Source organism: Monodelphis domestica, chromosome 7 (genome assembly GCF_027887165.1).
Source record: "Monodelphis domestica isolate mMonDom1 chromosome 7, mMonDom1.pri, whole genome shotgun sequence".
NCBI classification, from domain to species: domain Eukaryota; kingdom Metazoa; phylum Chordata; class Mammalia; order Didelphimorphia; family Didelphidae; genus Monodelphis; species Monodelphis domestica.
Window position 1 is genome coordinate 155,288,078 of NC_077233.1, and position 19,811 is coordinate 155,307,888.

Sequence of the window (19,811 nt, forward strand, 5' to 3'; positions counted from 1 at the left end):
CTGGGGAAGTGGAGCAAAGGCTCATGGGGATTGTAGTCCTGTATTCGAGTCTATTTTTTACATCCCCCCGTGTGATCATTTGTGGAAAAATTAATTTTTCCCCAAAAGGATCATAAAAACATAATAAACTTAAAAGATTACAATAGTGTGAGGATAAGAGAAAAAAGAATAAAACCAATAATTTCTGAACACATTGACAAAAAGCCGTTAGGGGGCAGTCCCCTTTGGCATAAAAGTATACATACAAATAAATGTTCAATCAACCACACCCAAAGTTCAATTTTGTGCAACTTGTGGTCTGGAGGCTTCTTCATGGTGGCTTCTCCATCAGTTCAGTTCTGGATTCAGAGAGGTAGCATCTTCTTTACCTAAAATTCTTCTCAAAAGGAATTTAAACTTTGCAATTTAAATAATGATATTTTTTACATTCCCCCGTGTTGTGGGTGATTGATCAAAATCCCCAAAATTCTCAATAGCCCAATTAATTACAATAGCAAACACACTTTCATATTTCACATAAGTTGCTGTGTGACATTTTTAAAACCTATGAATTGATGGACATTTGTCACAATTTTTACAAACGTAGCAATCTTTCAACCTTGGTAATAAACATATATTTTTTTTTAAAACAAAGTAAAACTCATCTTGGGTTAAGAACATAATCAAGAAATCTATATATCATCCTGGTAGAAGTAAAATAGTGAGCGGAAGAGCATAAATAAAGGGGTGCTCCTTGTTCTTGGAGGCTTTTCCCAAGGGTACAAATGCCCTGAAATTAACTGCCCGACTTCCATTCGCATGTGGGAAGGTTGGGGGTTATAAAATACATTTCACTTCAGCTACTAGAATGGGCCTTACCTCGTGGTAGGGGCAGGCAAAAATAACCAGACTGTTAAAAAAAAATTCCAAAATCATATTTAAAAACCCTTAAAATCAAATCATTTGAGGTATTTAGCACATTACATTTTCCACAGGTTGTTAATACAATTATAACCAGTTCTGAAGTCCATCTATCCTCAGCAAAATAGAAAAAAGCTGTTTTTTCATATATGGGCTTATTCACAATAATATTTGTTCAACAGTTATAGGGGAAAAACAACAGAATTTTAAAACTCAGTACATTCAAAATAAATTCAATCAACCTTCAGTTCAAGCAGAATAGTATTCAATCCAGTAATATATGAACTTAAAATCACAAAGTTATATCTTAAACAAAACAATGCAATAGAATACAGAGATTTTTTTATAAACCATTGGAGTCTGAAATGCCTTAGAATGTAGCCTTTAGTCTCTTCAAAGTTCCTTGGGTGGTTTTTTTTTTGTTTGTTTGTTTGTTTTTAATTATCCATTTAAATGTCTATTGTCCGAAGGTAGAGTAGTAAGGGCTAGGCTACGGGGTTCAAGGGATCCGTCCAGGGCCCCATAGCTGGGAAGCATCGGAGGCCAGATTTTAACTAGAGACCTCCCGGCTCTGGGCCTGGCTTCCAGTTCGCTGGGCCACCCATTTTCCTTCCCAAAGTTAAAGTTGAATCTTTGGGCTGAGTCTGCTCCCAGACAGGCAGGTAAAATCAATGAAATTGCCAGAAGAGTCAAAAATCCTTTTAAACAGCTCATTGCTATTAAGTTTCTGTTTGAAAAGATCTGTTTCTTCTCTTTAGTCTTTTCTCTCTTTCCCCTCTCTGATACCCCTGTGGCCAATACCCCCAGCCACGTGGAGGCTTAGCCTAAGGGAAAATTGCCCGGTCTCCTTTCCCTCTGGTCTCTCCCCTCCGCCCACGTGGCCAATACTGTTACCAGCTGGTCGCAATGAGTCCTGAGCGATCTGCTCCAAGGATCTGGGTGATGAGCCGGCTGGGTCGGGCTCCTGGGTCTGGGGCACAGAAATAGGCAGGCAGCGGCTGGTGAGAGGCCAGGAGCAGGAGCGGCTGCGGGGGTGGGCAAGGCCGGGACCAGGTACCAGGTGAGGATGATCAGGGCTGCAGGCTGCAGGCAGGAAGCGGCGGGGCCGAGCCAGGTGGGGTGGGCAGCAGGTCCGGAGCCCGTAGCAGCTTTGTGAGGGAAGAAAACCTTGGCCAGAGAGTTATGGCTCAAAAAAAAAATTTCTAGGTACTAGATATTAAAACTGAATTTAAGATCAGAAAAGAAATCAGAAGATTGAAAGTTCTTTTTTCCTCCTACCTGGCTCGCCAACTGTAAGGATTAAAATTTAGGGGAGAGGGGGAGACTGAGGCAGGTAGAAATTAGTTTCTCTCTGCAAGGAATATATATTTTTTAGAGGTTTATTAAAGGTTAAAGATTAAGAATATACAAGTATGAAACATGTGCCTAGGCCAGAGGCCTAGACAAAATAACCTCACATCATGGAAGAGACCTCTCTGCTCCAAAAACGGAAGTCCAAAAAAAGGGGCCGAGCCCTTCAAAAGCCTTTGCTTAAATATCTTCTCGATCTCGGCCCAGGTGAGATTACAAGGCATTCTGGGGAAGTGGAGCAAAGGCTCATGGGGATTGTAGTCCTGTATTCGAGTCTATTTTTTACATCATTTAAGTTCTGAATACACACAGTATTGTATACAATATGTGTACAAATGTAAAATAATTCATTTGATACAAAAACAGACAGCTTAAAAAAATCCTGCAAAGATTTTGACTTAAAAAAATTGTTCTTACTGAGAATATCCTGTTTTTTATTCAAACTGATACTTACTAGCATATCCTAATAAAACATTTATGACAAAGTTCATAAAATGTATCCAGAGATTTAGATATTATATGTTGTTTAAATATTTGATAGTCTTTTGTACTATAATGAATTTATTATATTTTTGTCCTAAAAGAACAGTGCATTTTACTTTTTGACTCCTTTAACTAATTTGAAAATAATTTCTGGACAAGAAATACTATATTTGATTAAAAAATTTTAAAAAATAATTACTTCCTAAAACAAGGCAACCCAAATGTTAAAGAGAGAGGAGAGGTTTGGGTTTAAAACTATTATATTCAATTCAACAAATATTTATTAAATACCTATTATGCTCTGGGTACTAAGGATACAAAGATGAAAAAGAACATAATTCTTCCCTCAAGGAACTTGTAGTCAACTAGGGGGAATAAGATGTAAACAAATAATTATAGACTATGATTATATAAGAGAGTCAAATGGTGATGTTAGAGATTAGAGAAAGGAGGAAGGATGACTTCTAGTTGGAATGGGGAAATGAAGTGGGGGTTAAGAAGAGAAGCATTTTTAGCAGGTAGAGCTAAGAGGGAGTCTATTCCAGGGATAGCAGGTGGTGGGCATACAGTGCATAAAGGTGGGAAAGATACCAGAGACATTTATGATATAATGGAAAGGACACTGGATAGGAAGGGAAAGGACCTGTCTCTGTAACTTGGTCAAGCTAGTGCTCCCTCCCTCACAGGATAATGGATCAAGTCGACTGAGTTCACAATGTGCAGCATTTTACAAACCTTAAAATACTATATAAATTCTAGTGACCCATAGGATCCAAATCTGTGGTCTAAACATGTATATCTAAAGGGTACAGTAAAGGGCAAGACAATTGGAGTAGGGATTTGCCCAGGGTCACACAACTAGGAGGAGTCTGAGACCAAATTTGAACCCAGGACGTTCTGTTTCTGAGTCTGGCTCTCTATCCACAGAGCCACTTAGTTGTCCCAAATGCACAGTTAAAAAAAATTTTTTTTTAAGTATTTTTTCATGGTTACATGATTCATGTTCTCTTCCTTAACTTTTCCTCCCCCCTCCCAGAGTCAACAAGCAATTCTACAGGGTTATACATGTATTATCGCTTGATACCTATTTCCATATTGTAATAGAATAATCTTATAAGACCAAAATCCCAAATCATAAACCTGTATAAACAAGCTGCACAGTTTTCAATAGATTTTTTTGTTGTCATTTTCTAGTCATGTCTGACATTTCATGATCCCATTTGGGGTTTTCTTGGCAGAGATAATACAGTGGTCTACCATTTCCTTCACTAGCTCATTTTACAATTAAGGAAAGTGAGGTAAATAGGGTTAAGCAACTTGCCCAGGTACATAGAACTAATAAATATCTGAGGATTTGAACTCAGGAAGATGAGTTTTTCATACTCCAGTCCTAGCACTCTAAATGTGCCACTTTGCTGACCCTTTTAATAGATTGTCCATCATCATAATTAGGGAGATAAATCTGATATCTCCCCCTCCTCAAATAATGTATTTTGAGAGAAATATACAAATTTTTATTTGCTGCTAGTTTTAACTATCCACATTCTAGTGTTGCCATTGCAAAACACACACACACACGCACATACTTTTGGCTATATGTGATTCAAAATGGAAATACTTTTCAATGAAAATTATACTGAAATTGTATGCTTTTTTGTTGTTCTATTTTGGAAACATCCCATTTCGCTAGTTTTAAAGTGGTGGTAAGAATTATCGTTTAATATATTCATTGATATAGAGTACTTAGCAGTTATAAGAGATAGTAGAAAGAGTTCTGGTTCCTCAGCAGTATGGAATAGTGGAAAAAGTACAGCCTTTGAAAGTCAGTTGGTTCATATCATTACTAGAAAGTCAGAGGCACTCAGGTGAGCTTCTCCCTTCCCTCTCTCCACCATGCCTGATGACATTTTTTCACTTCACCCACCCCTCTGCCCAGAACCCCAATGGGAGCATTTCCTCCCTCCCCTGTGTTGGGTAAGGTGGGAGGGTGCCCTGCATTAAAGGGAGAAAGGGCATGGCACATGGACTCAGGGGGTGGGGGACACATGGCACTTGGTCTGGAGGGTAGGATGGGGGTGGGACCTGACACTCCATCTCTAAATGGTTCACCATCATTGCTCTAGATTATTTCTTGATCCTAAAAATTGAAACCATAGAAAATTAGAAAAACCACAAAGATTATTTAACCCAAACTTTTGATTTTATAGAGAGGAAATAGACTTTGTGAGATCAAGGTATGCAGTTATTTATCAGTGAGGCAGGTACTAGAACTTAGGTCTCATGAATCTCAGGCCAGTTCTAGTTCCACAGTACGGTACTCTATTACCTGTTAGTTTTCTGGTTTGAATGGAAAACAGAAGATATTGGGTAAATCTTTTAACATTATAACTTTAGCTTCTTTACTTGAGCTTTATTCAAGTGCAATTTCTACATAAGATCTTGTAAAATTTCTTCCTTAATTGCTACTATAGTATTGCTGAAAAATTTACTATTTATTTTCTTGTATATACAGATGGCAACACATCCATACCTTCTCATCCATTATTTCATCAGTATATATGAAGACAACCCCATATAGACATTGAGTTGTCCCTACAACTAAAATAGAAGAAATGTCAGGGTAGATTCCCCTTGTGAATTGTGCAGTTTAAAAAAAAAAAGGTTTAAAAGAAATATTCTCCTGGTGGTGCCATACAGTTATAGATAGATAGATGGTAAATATAAGTAAGCTGCAGCATATTTTCAGTGATAACCTACTTAGTAAAGTGAAGGATAGTGTTGCTTTCTATGGTAATAGGGAAGGTAGGATGTATAGGGTGTTGAGGGAGGACTAGCACCTCTGGTGTGAGGGCTTGCTAAGTCCTTTTCAGGGCTGCTTATCTACCTTTGTTGTTTACCTTTCACCCAATTTTCACTTGTGCCTCCAAGAAACTCTAGCATGCACAGCGGCTACACTTCAGTAAGTGTCTCAGCTAACTGGCTAAATCAGGTTGAAGATAACTGGCAGGCCTAAAACCCATCAGTGAGATAGGGGGATATCTACCCCATGTATATGAAGACATCTCTTCTTGGAATGGGCAGATGAAAGAAGTTTGTTCCAAAAGCCATGAAGGTGGTAGAAGCAGACACTGTGGAGCACTTAGAACTTGAGAAAATACCAAGGTCATCCACTGCATTCTGAACCATCATTTGTCATCTTGACTTTTGTTTTGCCACTGAACTTTAGTGACTGAAAGAGAGTGAAGCTGACAATTTTATGCGACTGTCTCACTTGAATCCAATTCACATGCAAGTCAAAACATCACTCATACCCTAAAACCTTGATGTCATTGGCCCTTTCAAATATGAAAGATGGACCACAACATTTAACAATTAAGCATTGATCCTTCTGTGAGAATACTGGCAGGAAAATAAACTGAGTATAGTGAACATTTTGATATGACCTTTCTTTAGTTTAGTGGTTTGAAGACCTACCATGTTGGTCTGCCATTTTCTAGTAATGCGACTTTGGGTAAGTTATGTAATCTCTAAATTCCAGCTTTTCTATGTTATACATATCTTGCAAGCTGTAGATTGAAAAGATGAGTTTTAATCATCTGATTCCTAGACCAGTGCTTTTTCTACACTAAATTCTAGAAAAGGTTTCAATAAAGCATTCGCTGGGGTTATGTTTTACAATGTTTAAAATAGAACCACAAGTAGAACATATGCTCCTCATTCAATGATTGACCTTTAACATTTTCTATAAAACTATATAAAGAGTTCATTTATTTTTGTTTTAAAAACTACTTTTAAGTGTCCTTAAAATCTTAATAAAATTTAAGATGACTCAGTGGATAGAGTGCAAGACCTAGAATTTGTGCTATGTAGACCTACTTGGTGTATAAGAAGCTTCTTAGGAAGGCATGTGGATATTTGGTAAATAATTAAATTATTTATTTAAATATTCCAATAGTTGTAGTGTTAATGGGAAGAGGGATTATGAATTCAGAAGAGAACAATGAGGAGGTAGGGTAGAGTGGAAAGGGGAGGAAACATTGTAAATACATCTAAAAACTTGAAAGATTTGTTTGAAGGAATGATTCTTACTAACCAAAACCAAATGAATAAAGTTAACATAAGAAATCCATTTCATATCAAGGAAGAAAAAAAATGAGTGATAACAGTGAAAAATGTGCCAACTAATCTTTACAACAACCAGAAATTCCAGATTGAATGAAGTTGCAACATTTTGGGTATATCTTTAGAAAACCATATCCTATTCTTACTAACTGTTCCTTCCCCCCCCCCCCCCCCATCTTAGAATCAATATGGGGCATTAAAGAAGAGCAGTAATGGCAATGGGGGTTAAGTGACTTGCCCAAGGTCTTATTAGGAAGTATCTGAGGCCACTTTTGAACTCAGGACTTCCTGTCTCTAGGCCTGGCTCTTAATCTACTAAGCCCCCTACCTATCTGTCCCACTGAGTGTTCCTATAAGTCTTTGATTCCATTTATAACAACTTAATCTCTGTAAATCAGAAATTAAATCAGGCATGTTCTCAGTCAAACCCCAAGCAAGAAATGAAAACTGGATACTGAACATGATACATGAGCATCATACAAAAATATACAACTGCTGGTTGACAGAAAACAGAAACAAGAATCTCTGATTTGTGTACTAAATATTGAACAACTTTATGTTAAAAATGCTATATACTGAATAGTGTTTTCTTTATGAAAAAAAATCTCTTTGCCATGTATGATTAAACTACAGTTTTAATTCCTTTCTTATTTGAAAGGGGTTATGAAAAGGTTAATGAAAAGCTGAGGGTACAGGGACCAAAAGTTTTGGGAACCCTGCCTTGGAGAGTTGCATGGGCACTAAGGGTTCAGTTATTCATCTTATTCACAGAACAAGTCTATGTCAGAGACAGAACTTGCAGCTAGATCCTCTTGACTATACAATCTTTTCTCTTTAAGTACTATACCATGCTCATTCTCTACCAAAGATATATATTTTTTAAGTTTTAAGAATCTGATTTTGAGGTTTTCCAAATGGTTCTTAATTGTTTAATTGATGACATGGAATATAAATTCAATATTTCATAATTTTATTTGCATATTCCATATTTGAACCATTCTTGAACAATTTTCTTGGTAAAAAAAGTTTGTACTTATAGATTTGGGTTAAGAAATGATCTAGAACCAGTTATCTCTTTCCATATTTCCAAAATATATCCTTATTAGGGGGCAGCTGGGTGACTCAGTGGATTGAGAGTCAGACCTAGAGACGGGAGATCCCAGGTTCAAATCTGGCCTCAGACACTTCCCAGCTGTATGACCCTGGGCAAGTCACTTGACCCCCATTGCCTAGCCCTTACCACTCTTCTGCCTTGGAGCCAATACACAGTATTGACTCCAAGATGGAAGGTAAGGGTTTAAAAAAAAATATATATATATACATATACATATGTATATATATATCCTTATGTAGATGTGTTAAATGCTTTATCAAAGTGAAATATAAGGAGTTTGGGTATTAATGACTAATTGTTGAGGTTTAATTGTGCCACTTAATCTTAGTATTAAAAGTAATAAAATTGGTTATTCAAACCATATATTTCAGGATTTTAGGTTATATATTTTTTCTTTTGGAAAACCCAGTTACATAGGATAATAGAACTAGAATTGGGAGAAAACTTTTAGGAAATGTGATTGTATCATTATGTAGATGAGGAAACTGAGGCCCAGAGAAGTTGTGACTTGTTTGACATCACATATACAAAAATAAATATTGGAGCCTGGTAGTAGAGACATTTTTTACTTAGGTCTTCTAATTCCAAAACCTGTGTTTTTTCCATTTTGCCAGCCAGAAAGGTAGCCATATTATTTAACCCCTTACTTATCAGTCTTATCTTCATAGAGATAGAGTCTTGCAAAGCCTCTTCCTTGTAAGTTGTATAGTAGATTGATTAAATTCACTTCCATTTTACAGGTAAGGAAACTGAGGTGTAGCAGTTGAGACTAGCTTATCTATAGTCACTCCATTACAAATTGAAATAGTATAAAGGATTTCCCAAAATGAATTGAATAAAATGGATACTGGCTTTTGTGAATATCTTGCATATAACTTGCCCCTGATTTCATGTTTTTATAGACCATATAAACCTTGAACAGTTTCTAAGAATTTCAATTATTGCTGTATTTGTTGTTTTTTGTTCCTTTCATTTCAGTTTCTTTTTACACCCCCCTTTCTCCCCACTTATTGATCCAGTTTAATGGTGAGGACTTGGCAGGGGGCCAAGTTTGAGGCCATATTTTTTTTAAACTCATGTGATTGATTTCATTTTTATTATCATGAAAAACATGCTTCCATATTGGTCATTGTTGTAAGAGCACACTCATACAAAACCAAAACACCAAAACACAACTGTAAATACACTGATGTGAAAGATAGGATACTTTGATCTGCATTCATCCAATTCCAACAGTTCTTTCTCTGGAAGTGTATAGCATTTCCCATCATAAGTCTTTCAGAATTGTCTCAGATTGTTGCATTGCTGGTAATAGCCACATTTTCACAGTTGATCATTGTACAACATTGCTATTACTGTGTACAATGTTCTCTCGTTTCTGCTTATTTCATGCTGCATTGGTTCATGTAGATCTTTCTAGTTTTTTCTGAAGTCATCTTGCTTATCATTTCTTAAAGTACTCCATCACCAATGTATACCACAATTTATTCATCCATTCCCCAACTGATGGACATCCCTTGAGGCCATATTTTGACAAATATTGACTCTGTAAAAATCCTTTTCCAAAAACCTCTTATGTTTTATAATTTTATTTTTTCTTAAAATAGTGCTATAATAACTTTACTTGCAATTTAGGATGTTTCACTTTAAATTCATTCAAACTTGAAAAATGAATAAACTTTGCTCTCTTTCATTAACAACTAAGAGCTTCCATCCCTTGGACATTGGCAATAAACAAATTTAGTATAAATAAATAGTATATCTAATATTGGCAGACTATGGAATTGGCAATGAATATCATGAAAAGGCTAAAATAAAGGAGCAGGTAAACCATTCTCAATTTTCCTAACTGCTTACAGAATCTGTGATTATGTTTATATGATAGTATAAAAATAGTCTTCAGGCATAGTGGTGAACTTTTTGTAATCCCTGTGTCTGGGGAGTCTAAAGCTGGCATATCTCTTGAGTATATGAATTCTGAACTACTTTTGGCCAAGACCATAGAATGTCCACATCTAGTCAGTATGGTGAACCCTGATTGGGGGGGGGGGCAGGGAGGGGGAAATGTTAGACTGCTCAAGAAGGGGTGAACCAGCCCAGAACAGAATACTTCTGGTACAGGTCATAATGGTATCTGGGCCCATGATTAGCCCCCTCCAGTTTCTGTTTGGATGAGATAAGTAGATCCAATTTTTAAAAAATAAAGAAATAAAAGAAATAGTCTCATTATAACATATCTCTAATGTTCTTTGCCTTCCAAATGAAACTTTAGATTTGAAATTTCCTACAAAACACTAATTACTAGTGATTTATAGCTTTTTCACATGGAACCTACTGTAAAATTTCTATGTGTTTCATTTCCCACATTTGCTTTACTTACGTCATGTTGAAATATTAGTTGTTAATTTTATATTTTTACATTTTTTCAGATAACTTGGATTTTTACTCCAATAACAGCTGAAATAGCAAGTCTTGATAGTGGAAATATAGATGAAATTTTAAGTAAGTACTTGGAAACTTAATTTTCTTTGTATAATTACTATTCCATGAAGAGCTGCCTGTGTGAAATTACTGTAAAACTTTGACTAATTGGAATACTTGGGAAATCAGTATTCTGATTAATTTAATTTCATTACTAATTGAAGAGAAACCAGAAAATACTGTTTATTTCAGGGCTTGTTTACTCTTTCTAAAATATATATTGCTATTTTCTTATCTTACCAAATATATCAACTTTATGTTTTTATAAGATTTCAGCATCTTAGAGGTCAGTTTGAATCATATTTCTTAATATCAATTCAACAAATAGTTTAGGCTGACTTACAAAGTCAATTCTAACTTTTTATATATTAAAGCTGATATAGAAATTACACGATTTGGGGCTTTTTATTCTTAATGGTTTGAAACCATACTCCAAAGATCACTATTTAAATGTAATAGTTTGATTAGTTATCCTCTAATCTATTAAAAAAATACAAATTAGAGTTTTTCAAGCCTTTTTAGTTGAGGATTGCTACTTAATGCCAAGCAATTTTAATGTTATATTTTCAAGAAGTGTGATTGTAGCCACTATTAGAGTTTTGGGATGGGTGTAAAGATAGTTTTCCATTTCTGAAATAATAATGAGAAAGTTGTTTTGTAACCAGTGATTATAATTTTGAGGTAAAACACTTGGTTTGTTGGAAAAATTGAAAAATGAAGTGTGCTATTTAGAGTTTACTTTTGTTTCTTCAGTAATTGTCACTGTGCTAAAATAAAGTATCAGTATATGTTCACAGAAGTATGTTGTAAAAACTAATGTGGTTCAAAAAAATGACATTTTCTAATGAATATTAGGGGCCATGCAAATTTTTTTTTTTATTATAACAGATTTTGTCCAAATCAAAATTCTGCTCTAAAAACTGTCTCTAGTGAACTAGGTAGTCAAAAGAAGTGCTTTAAATCTAGTAGTGGAAAAGGGGGAGGTATCACATTTGTACTACATTTTGTCTTCTGAATGGGTCAATTTCCTGATTTGTTTTGATGGGTAATTTGGAATTTAAGTGGCTTTTTGCCACCTGATGGCAAGGCAGGAGTAATATATGGAATTTGACTCTCATTTCTTCCTATGCTGATATGCAAATGTCATAATGATTTTGTTTTAGAGAATTATTGATAAAAGAACAGGGAGTTACTGAAGAAAATATAGTCAATCCTTAACTTTCAGGGTAATAATGTTCCTAGAAAATGGTTCAAAAATTTAAAAAATGAATATTCATACATTGACCTATGGGAAATGGGGGTTAGTTTCTTATGACCTCCCAAAACTGTATTCTTTTACTAGAGATTGCTGAAAATACACTTTTCTGTATACAATTCTTTATCAATTCTGACATATGCATTTTTCCTAACAGTAACCATGAGACAACTATAAAATGCAATATTGGTAACATGCAAAATTTTCCTGATAGTAATTCCCTAGAATTATGTGACCTTTTGTGTTAATATCTCAATAAAAAACGTTTTCAAACAACATTAATTTTTACAACACATGAAACCTACAGTTAAATACTATACAGCAAATAAAATTCTTAAAAGCAAAACATTTTTTAACCTGAGCTTTACCTTCTATATGTCAGTGTGAGGACATTGTTCTTTATGCACGTATACCTTGGAGATATTACAGGTTCAGTTCCAGATCACCATAATAAAGCAAATATCACAATAAAGCAAGTAACATTAATTTTTTGGTTTCCCAGTGCATATAAAAACTATGTTTACACCATATTGTAATTTGTTAGGTGTCCAATAGTATTGCCTAAAATTGTGCATATCTTAATATAAATTTATTGCTAAGAAATGCTATTCAGTGAGTTATAATATTTTTGCTAGTGAATTGTCTTAAGTTCAATATTGATGGCTACTGACTAATCAAGGTGGTGGTTGCTGAAGGATGGGGTGTTTGTGACAATATTATAAAATAAGAGAACAATGAAGTTTGCTGCATTGATTGAATATTCCTTTTACTTGAACACTTAGAGGCCATCTTAGTGTTATTAATTGGCTTAATTTCAATGTTATTGTGTCTTAGGGAATAGGGAGTTGTCTAGAAGAGGGAGAGAAATGTGGGGAATGGTCGGTGGATGGAACAGAACACATATAACATTTATCAGTGAAGTTCACTATCTTATTTGGTGCCTCAAAATAATCGCAATAGTACCATCAAAAATCACTGGTAAGAGGTTACCATAATAGATAGTCATAATAAAAAGTTTGAAATATTTCAATAGTTAACAAAATGTGACATGGAGATATGATGTGAGCACATGTTCTTGGAAAAAAATGACACTGATAGACTTGTGTAACTCAGGGTTGCCACAAAAGTGACATTTATGAAAAACACAATATCTGAGAAGCCAAATAATATGAAGCTCAATAAAATAAGGTATGCTGTTGTAAACTTCTTACCTTGCCTGTGATCTAAAAACTTAAGAGAGAGATTATAGGAATTTTAGATGTTCTTGGAAGGCACTTAGAGCCCAGAAGACTTTCACTGTGCTTTAGGGGCATAATGATAACACAAAGCTTGAGTTTTAAAGATAAAACAGTTGACAAGATGCAATGAAGGCATGGATAAGCTCCTTACAATAAGAGAGTGAAAAAGACAATGAGACACTTTGTAAGATACCAGCCACTTCTACTGTTCATAACTGAATGTGCATGGTTGCTAATTTGAAAGTGAAAATGAGGCTATTAATAAAATCACACAAATGCTTGAAATGGTAAAAATTAAATGCAGATATTGAGAAGATTGACTGTATTTACTGTACCTTATTGTTGGGCCTGGAGTCAAGAAGACCCAAGTTTAAAAATGGGCTCAAACACTGTTTAGTGACCCTGAGCAAAATCACTTAAACCAGTTTGCCTTAGTTTCCTCATCTATAAAATAAGCTGGAGAAGGAAATGGCAAATCACTCTATTATCTTTGCCAAGAAAATCCAAAATGGCATCATGACGAGTCAGACACAACTGAAACAACTGAAGAACAAAAAAAATTTAGTTGTAGAAAATTGTTGTAGTTAAATGGACCATCTTTTAGAATTTTGAAGTAGCTTTGTGACTATGTAGCCAACTTTCAATTTTTTATGCTAATGAAGGTTATGCACAAATCTTATTACAACTCTTAATTTTATTTTCTCTTATGAAATCTGATATTTGAAGCTAAATTGATCTTAATATCATCCTTCTCCTTCCTCTTATCTTTTGTATATGCCAGTAACAATGAAAATATATAGAGAGAATGTATAATAGGAAGGCCATGAAGCAAAAAGGGCACTTTAATAACTATACAAGTAGGCCCTGATTGATTGTGTATGGGTTGCTGAGTAAAATTCAAATGAGTAATATGGAAATGAGTATGGATATGAGTAATTTAAGAATATTATTTTTTTATTTCAGACAATGCAGATGTTGCTTTAGTAAATTTTTATGCTGACTGGTAAGTAAAAGTTTTGCTTTTATGCATAACTTAAAATTTATTACATTTCAAAGTTTAATTTTTTTTCTAATAGGAAGGAGTGAGAAATCTTTCCTTTTATTTAGGAATGTTTTGTATAAGAAAAGAGGGAGAGGGCACATACCAATAAAAACATTTTATTTATTTATTTATTATGGGAAGGAAGAAAAGTATCTTCTATTCCTCCGCTTTTCCATTAATAGGTAGCACAAAACTTCAAAACATACAGCAGAGAATATAAAATATATTATGTATGGATCCTCTTGGGCCGACTAAGAAGAGAAAGGGAGGTGAGGGTAAGAATAAAGAAAAGGAGTGAGCAGAAAGAGGACGAATTAATGAGAAAAGTAGAGGAGAAAAAAAGGAAATACATTGGTGGGGGAGGGTTACTCTCTGGTACTCCTATTTCTAAGAGAGGGAAAGCACAAGAGAAGCTTTAGCTACTCCTACAAGCTTCATTACAAGACAAAATGTTTTCTCTGAGGTCTTTATTCTTCACCTATGTGTGGTTTAGTTTTCATGAGACAGACAGCTAAAAGGCAAAGTAAAATCATAATTATAATTTCTATAGTGTGCCTTAAAGTTTACAAAGTATTTTTCCTACAGCTCTATAGTTAGCTAAGCAGTGCAGACTTGCCCCACCCCCCTTTTAAAGATGGGGAAACTGAAGATTAGAGAAGTTAGATGACTTGCTCAGGACCACAAAGTGGGGGCTATTTGCAGTGTGCATAGCAGAAATAGGCATGTCCTTAGAGCAGCTTCTTTGGTCCTGGAGTAATAGAAATAACAGTATGGGGGACTGACAATTAGCCAATATTCCCACTCCTTTTTTTTAAAACTTTTATTGATGCCTTTCATTTTTAGAGTGCCTTCAGTCCTGAATGAGGTAGTTAGGTGGCTCAGGGGAGAGAGTGCTAGGCCTGCAGTCAGGAAGACCTGAGTTCAACTATGATCTTGGACATTGTCTGACTCAGACACTGTAGCTGTGTGAACCTGGGCAAGTCATATAATCTCTGTTTGCCTTAATCCACTGGTGAAGGGATTGGCAAACTACTCCACTATCTTTGACAAGAAAACCCTGTGGACAATATGTCCTATCAGGTCATGAAGAGTAGGACATGAATGAATGACCAACCATTTCTGATATCCCTTCTTCCTTCCTTTACCAGTGAGTTAGCCATTCTTTGAATGAAAAATCATTTATCTGGTACTTATTTCATGCCAAGGGTTGTGCTAATAATCACTAAGGATACAAATAAAAATGTAAGATAGTTTCAGTTCTCAGGGATTTCATTTTCTAATAGGGGATGATAACATATATTGAAGGTTTCAACTGCAGTGGGCATGGCAAGGACTAGGGATCCTGAGGGTGCACCTGGAGGGTAGATAGTAAGCCTAGAGGCCCTCATTAATAGCAAGAATTATAGTTGATAAGTAACTGTTCATTCCTGTATTTTTCAAGTTTTAAGCTTATTGTTTGGTTATTTATATTCATAATGTGGAATAGAAATTTTATGTACATATATACCTTTATCTAATAGATTGCTTTTCTTTTGTGTTAACTGACATGCATGGAGATGAAATCGATAAGCTTGAATTGGTCTACTACAGTAATTTGATTCATAAATTATCTGTAATTTCTTCCACTGTGTCAACAGATGTTGGTACACAGATCTACTCATTTTAGACATAGTAGATTAATCATAGGAATTATACTTGAGACTAATGTAGATTAAGAGATGTGGCACCAGCTCACTCATTTATATGGGTTAGAGGTTGATTATGAACCCATTTGTTTTTAAATCCAATTCTAGACCTCGATAGTTTTTGTTACATTACTGTTTTTAAAGATAACTGAACAAATATAATAAAGTACTATTGAGTCAACCAGACTTCTCTGTTTCAGACTTCTGTTTTTCTCTGCAACTCAAAAGATCTCTAGATATGTGTTCATTCTGCCTCTCTTAGGTACCTTTCTTCTCTTAAAAGAAAAACAATTTAACTCATAATTTTTGTAGCCTTTAATTCCTTTTGAAACCTACCAGAGTGGTTTAACTTTATTTGAAAACTATCACACTGTCTTTAGTTAATGCTTGATTGCTTTCAACATGAACTCACAGTGAATATTAATATCCATAATAAAATACAACTTTGCTTTTCCATTTTAATTGTCATTTTCATTCTGAATAGGTGTCGATTCAGCCAGATGTTGCATCCAATCTTTGAGGAAGCCTCCAATGTCATTAAGGAAGAATATCCAAATAAGAATCAAGTAGTATTTGCCCGAGTAGATTGTGATCAGCACTGTAAGTACTTAGTTATATTGTTAGTGGCAGGGACCATCTCGTACATTTCAAATGTTTGGTTACAGTTTGTTTGAAGTGTTATACCAAAAGGATTTTGTAATCTTTTACAAAGTGATGGTGAATGTTAATGTTTAATCTTGGGGAAATTATTATTTCAAGCTTTACCTTTATCTGTGTGAAATATTAAATTGTGATATATGTGTACATATGTTAGATAAGAAAGAGGGAGAACTGCGTACAAATCTGAAATAGCGAAGTTTTAATTAGAACTGTAATAATACTTATTTATAGATTTTAAATTTATAGATTTTAACTTCTGTTATCTTAAGAAACATCTTGAAAATTGATCACAGTAAGAGATTTGTTGTTGTTGTTTGTTTGGATGAGGTTTTTGATGTTATTTGTCTAAGCAACTCTCAGTGAGGAAATGCCCACCACTGGATGCAGTTGACCAGCTCCTGCTCAGAAACTGACCTCCTTGGAGAGTTTTCTGGGGGCACTGATAGGTTAATTGAATTATATGACATGTTTGTGAGAGATAGAACTGGAACCAACATCTTCTAACAAGTTCATTTCCTTTCCTATGACATCTGGGTTGCCTCAGATATTATTTAAATATTTTTTAAACCCAGTGTGAACACACTTTATAACATGAGTTATGGTCCAGTGCACAAGGGCATGTCTAGCAGGTTCCTCTAAAGATGGAAGTAGTGCCCACGTATTAGAATTGTCTTTCTTAGGAGTTCAGCATCGACCTAACTGCTAATTAGTTGCCTCCCACTTTTCCTGTCTGCTTTTCTCTGTTCTGATTGTTTCAGTGTAAAGAATTAGAAATAAAAATACTAGTTATAGAATTTCTCAAATCTTCTAAACACAGTTCTCCTTCACAGAAGTTAATAACTCATTCCCAATCCAAATAATTAATAGATAATTAGATAGAGCTCTTATCCTAATTCTTATCTCACATATTTCTTAAGTTCTACCTCCTTCACCTCAAAGACTTTATGGGGACATACTGTAAAGATTAAAATTTAGGGGAGACTGAGGCATCTAAGGCAGAAATTAGTTTCTCTCTGCAAGGAGTATTATATTTTTTAGATGTTTATTAGAGATTAAGGATTAAAAGAAATACAGGATTAAAAATGTGTGCCTAGGCCAGAGAGGCCTAGGCAAGATAATCTCACATCATGGAAGAGCCGCATCTGCTCCAAAACGGAAGTCCAAAAGTGAGCACAAAAGCCTTTGCAATCAGGTTAAATCCCTTCTCAATCTCGGCCCATCTCAGAATTCTGTGAGATTACAAAGCATTTTGGGGAAGTGGAGCAAGGGCTTGTGGGGATTGAAGTCCAGAGTTCGAGTCTAATTTTAAATTCCCTTGTTTGATCGTTATTGGGGAGACAAGTTTCCCCCAAAAAGATCATGAAAACACAATCAACTTAAACATTACAGTAATTTGAGGATAAGAGAAAAAAAACAAAACCAATAATTTCTGGATGCATTGCCAAAAAGCCAGTTAGGGGGCAGTCCCCTTTGGCATGAAAGTATACATACAAATAAATGTTCAATCAGCTAAACCCAAAGTTCAATTTTTTGTGTGCAGCTGGCTGGTCTGGAGGCTTCTTCATGGTGGCTTCTCCAACAGTTCAGTTCTGGATTCAGAGAGGTAGCATCTTCTTTACCTAAAATTCTTTTCAAAAGGAATTTAAACTTTGCAATTTAAATAATGATCTTTTTTACATTCCCCCCGTTAAGAGGGTGATTAAAAAAACAGGATCACTTAGGGATGCATGGCTGAGGTATGAGGTATATGAATCAATTGGCAAGAGATATTAAAAAGATATCAGAAAAATCCAAATAAAAGAAAAAACTCTGGATGAAAATATAGACTATCAAAGTCATATGTGAAAAAATTCTAAGTAAAAGAAAAATAAATCTATAACAGGTCCTTGAATCAGGGCCCAATCAAAATGATCTAAGCAATGATGCATTTACCCAGTCAGTAGCCAGGACTACAGAAAGGTACCACACTATGAGAGGCAGAAAAGGGGACCAGATTATGAGCCAAGGTTTCCGGGATACTCGTCTGTATTTTCAGAGTGAGTGTGGACACAAGGAAAGCCTATGTCTAACAATGTTAAACACAGTAACCTCGAGTCTTCACACTAGGTTCAAGACCTTTGTATTGGCCTAGAAGTGCATCAGTCCATCCTGGATTGGCTTTTCTTTGGCTCTGTGCAATGGCTCTTGTGTGTATATCTTGTCCTGGAATCAGATAGAATCATTAAGCAAAGTTCCATAATTTTTTAAATAATTAGTGGCATCATTTTTATAGTCACAAGCTTTTTGGGCATGCTCTGACAAATGTATTTCAAACTTATAGTACTGAAAAGTCAAAAAGTTAAAGAAAATCTTAATGCTGGTGACATGTGCTTCGAATATAAAAAGGAGAGAAAAAGTAAAAAAAAAACCCTGAAAAAGTATATTGCACATGCAAGAAAAATATAATAATAAAAGTCTTTAAAAAATTCAAAAATATAGCTTATAATCATTGACACTCTGTGTCAGCTAAGAAAATATAAAATGCAAGGCTTTCTCACAAAAAATGAGATCCATTTCCTCTTCATGTCTAGCCATGCTCCACTGTGAGTAGAATGCAAATGAATTGAACAGTAGTACAAATATGTAGTTATCAATATCCCCAAAATTCTCAATAGCCCAAATAACTACAATAGCAAACAAACACACTATCATATTTCACATAAATTGTTGTATGACATTTTAAAAAACCTATGAATTGATGGACATTTGTCACAAGTTTTTACAAGCATAGCAAATCTTTCAACCTTGGTATTAAACATATTTTTAAACAAAGTAAAACTTATCTTGGGTTAAGAACATAATCAAGAAATCTATATATCATTCTGGTGGAAGTAAAATAGTGAGCTGAGGAGTATAAATAAAGGGGGGCTCCTTTTTTGGAGGCTTTTTAGGGGTACAAATGCCCTGAGATTAACTGTCCCAACTTCCATTCACAAATTTAGAAATGTGGGAAAGTTAGGGGTTATAAAATGTATTTCACTTCAGCTACTAGAATGGGCCTTACCTCGTGGTAGGGGCAGGCAAAATAACCAGAGATTGTTAAAAAAAAATTACAAAAATCATATTTAAAAAACATGTAAAATCATTTGAGATATTTAGCACATTAAATTTTCCAAAGGTTGTTATACAATTGTAACCAGTTCTGAAGTCCATCTATCCTCTATGTGACAATTTAAAAAGGCAAAAATAGAAAGAAGCTGTTTTTTCTTATATGGGCTTACTCACTAATATTTGTTCAGCACAGTTATAGGGGAAAAACAACAGAATTTCAAAACTCAGTACATTCAAAATAAATTCAATCAACCTTCAGTGTAACAGAATAATATTGAACTTAAAATCACAAAGTTAAACCTTAAACAAAACAATCAGGAAAAATGCAATAGAATACAGAGATTTGTGTAAACCATTGGAGTCTGAAATGCTTTAGAACCTCCAGTCTTTA

At 34.9% G+C, this 19,811-nt stretch overlaps 1 protein-coding gene across 1 annotated transcript in view; it reads left to right on the forward strand.

Moving 5' to 3' along the window:
• The window catches only part of ERP44 (endoplasmic reticulum protein 44), a 122,577-nt gene that overhangs the window by 31,792 nt on the left and 70,974 nt on the right, over positions 1-19,811 (forward strand). Inside the window, exons 2-4 of the mRNA XM_007498991.3 lie at positions 10,399-10,471; positions 13,907-13,946; positions 16,155-16,270. Coding sequence (XP_007499053.1) covers positions 10,399-10,471; positions 13,907-13,946; positions 16,155-16,270 — 229 coding nt within the window. The remainder of the gene's footprint in view (positions 1-10,398; positions 10,472-13,906; positions 13,947-16,154; positions 16,271-19,811) is intronic.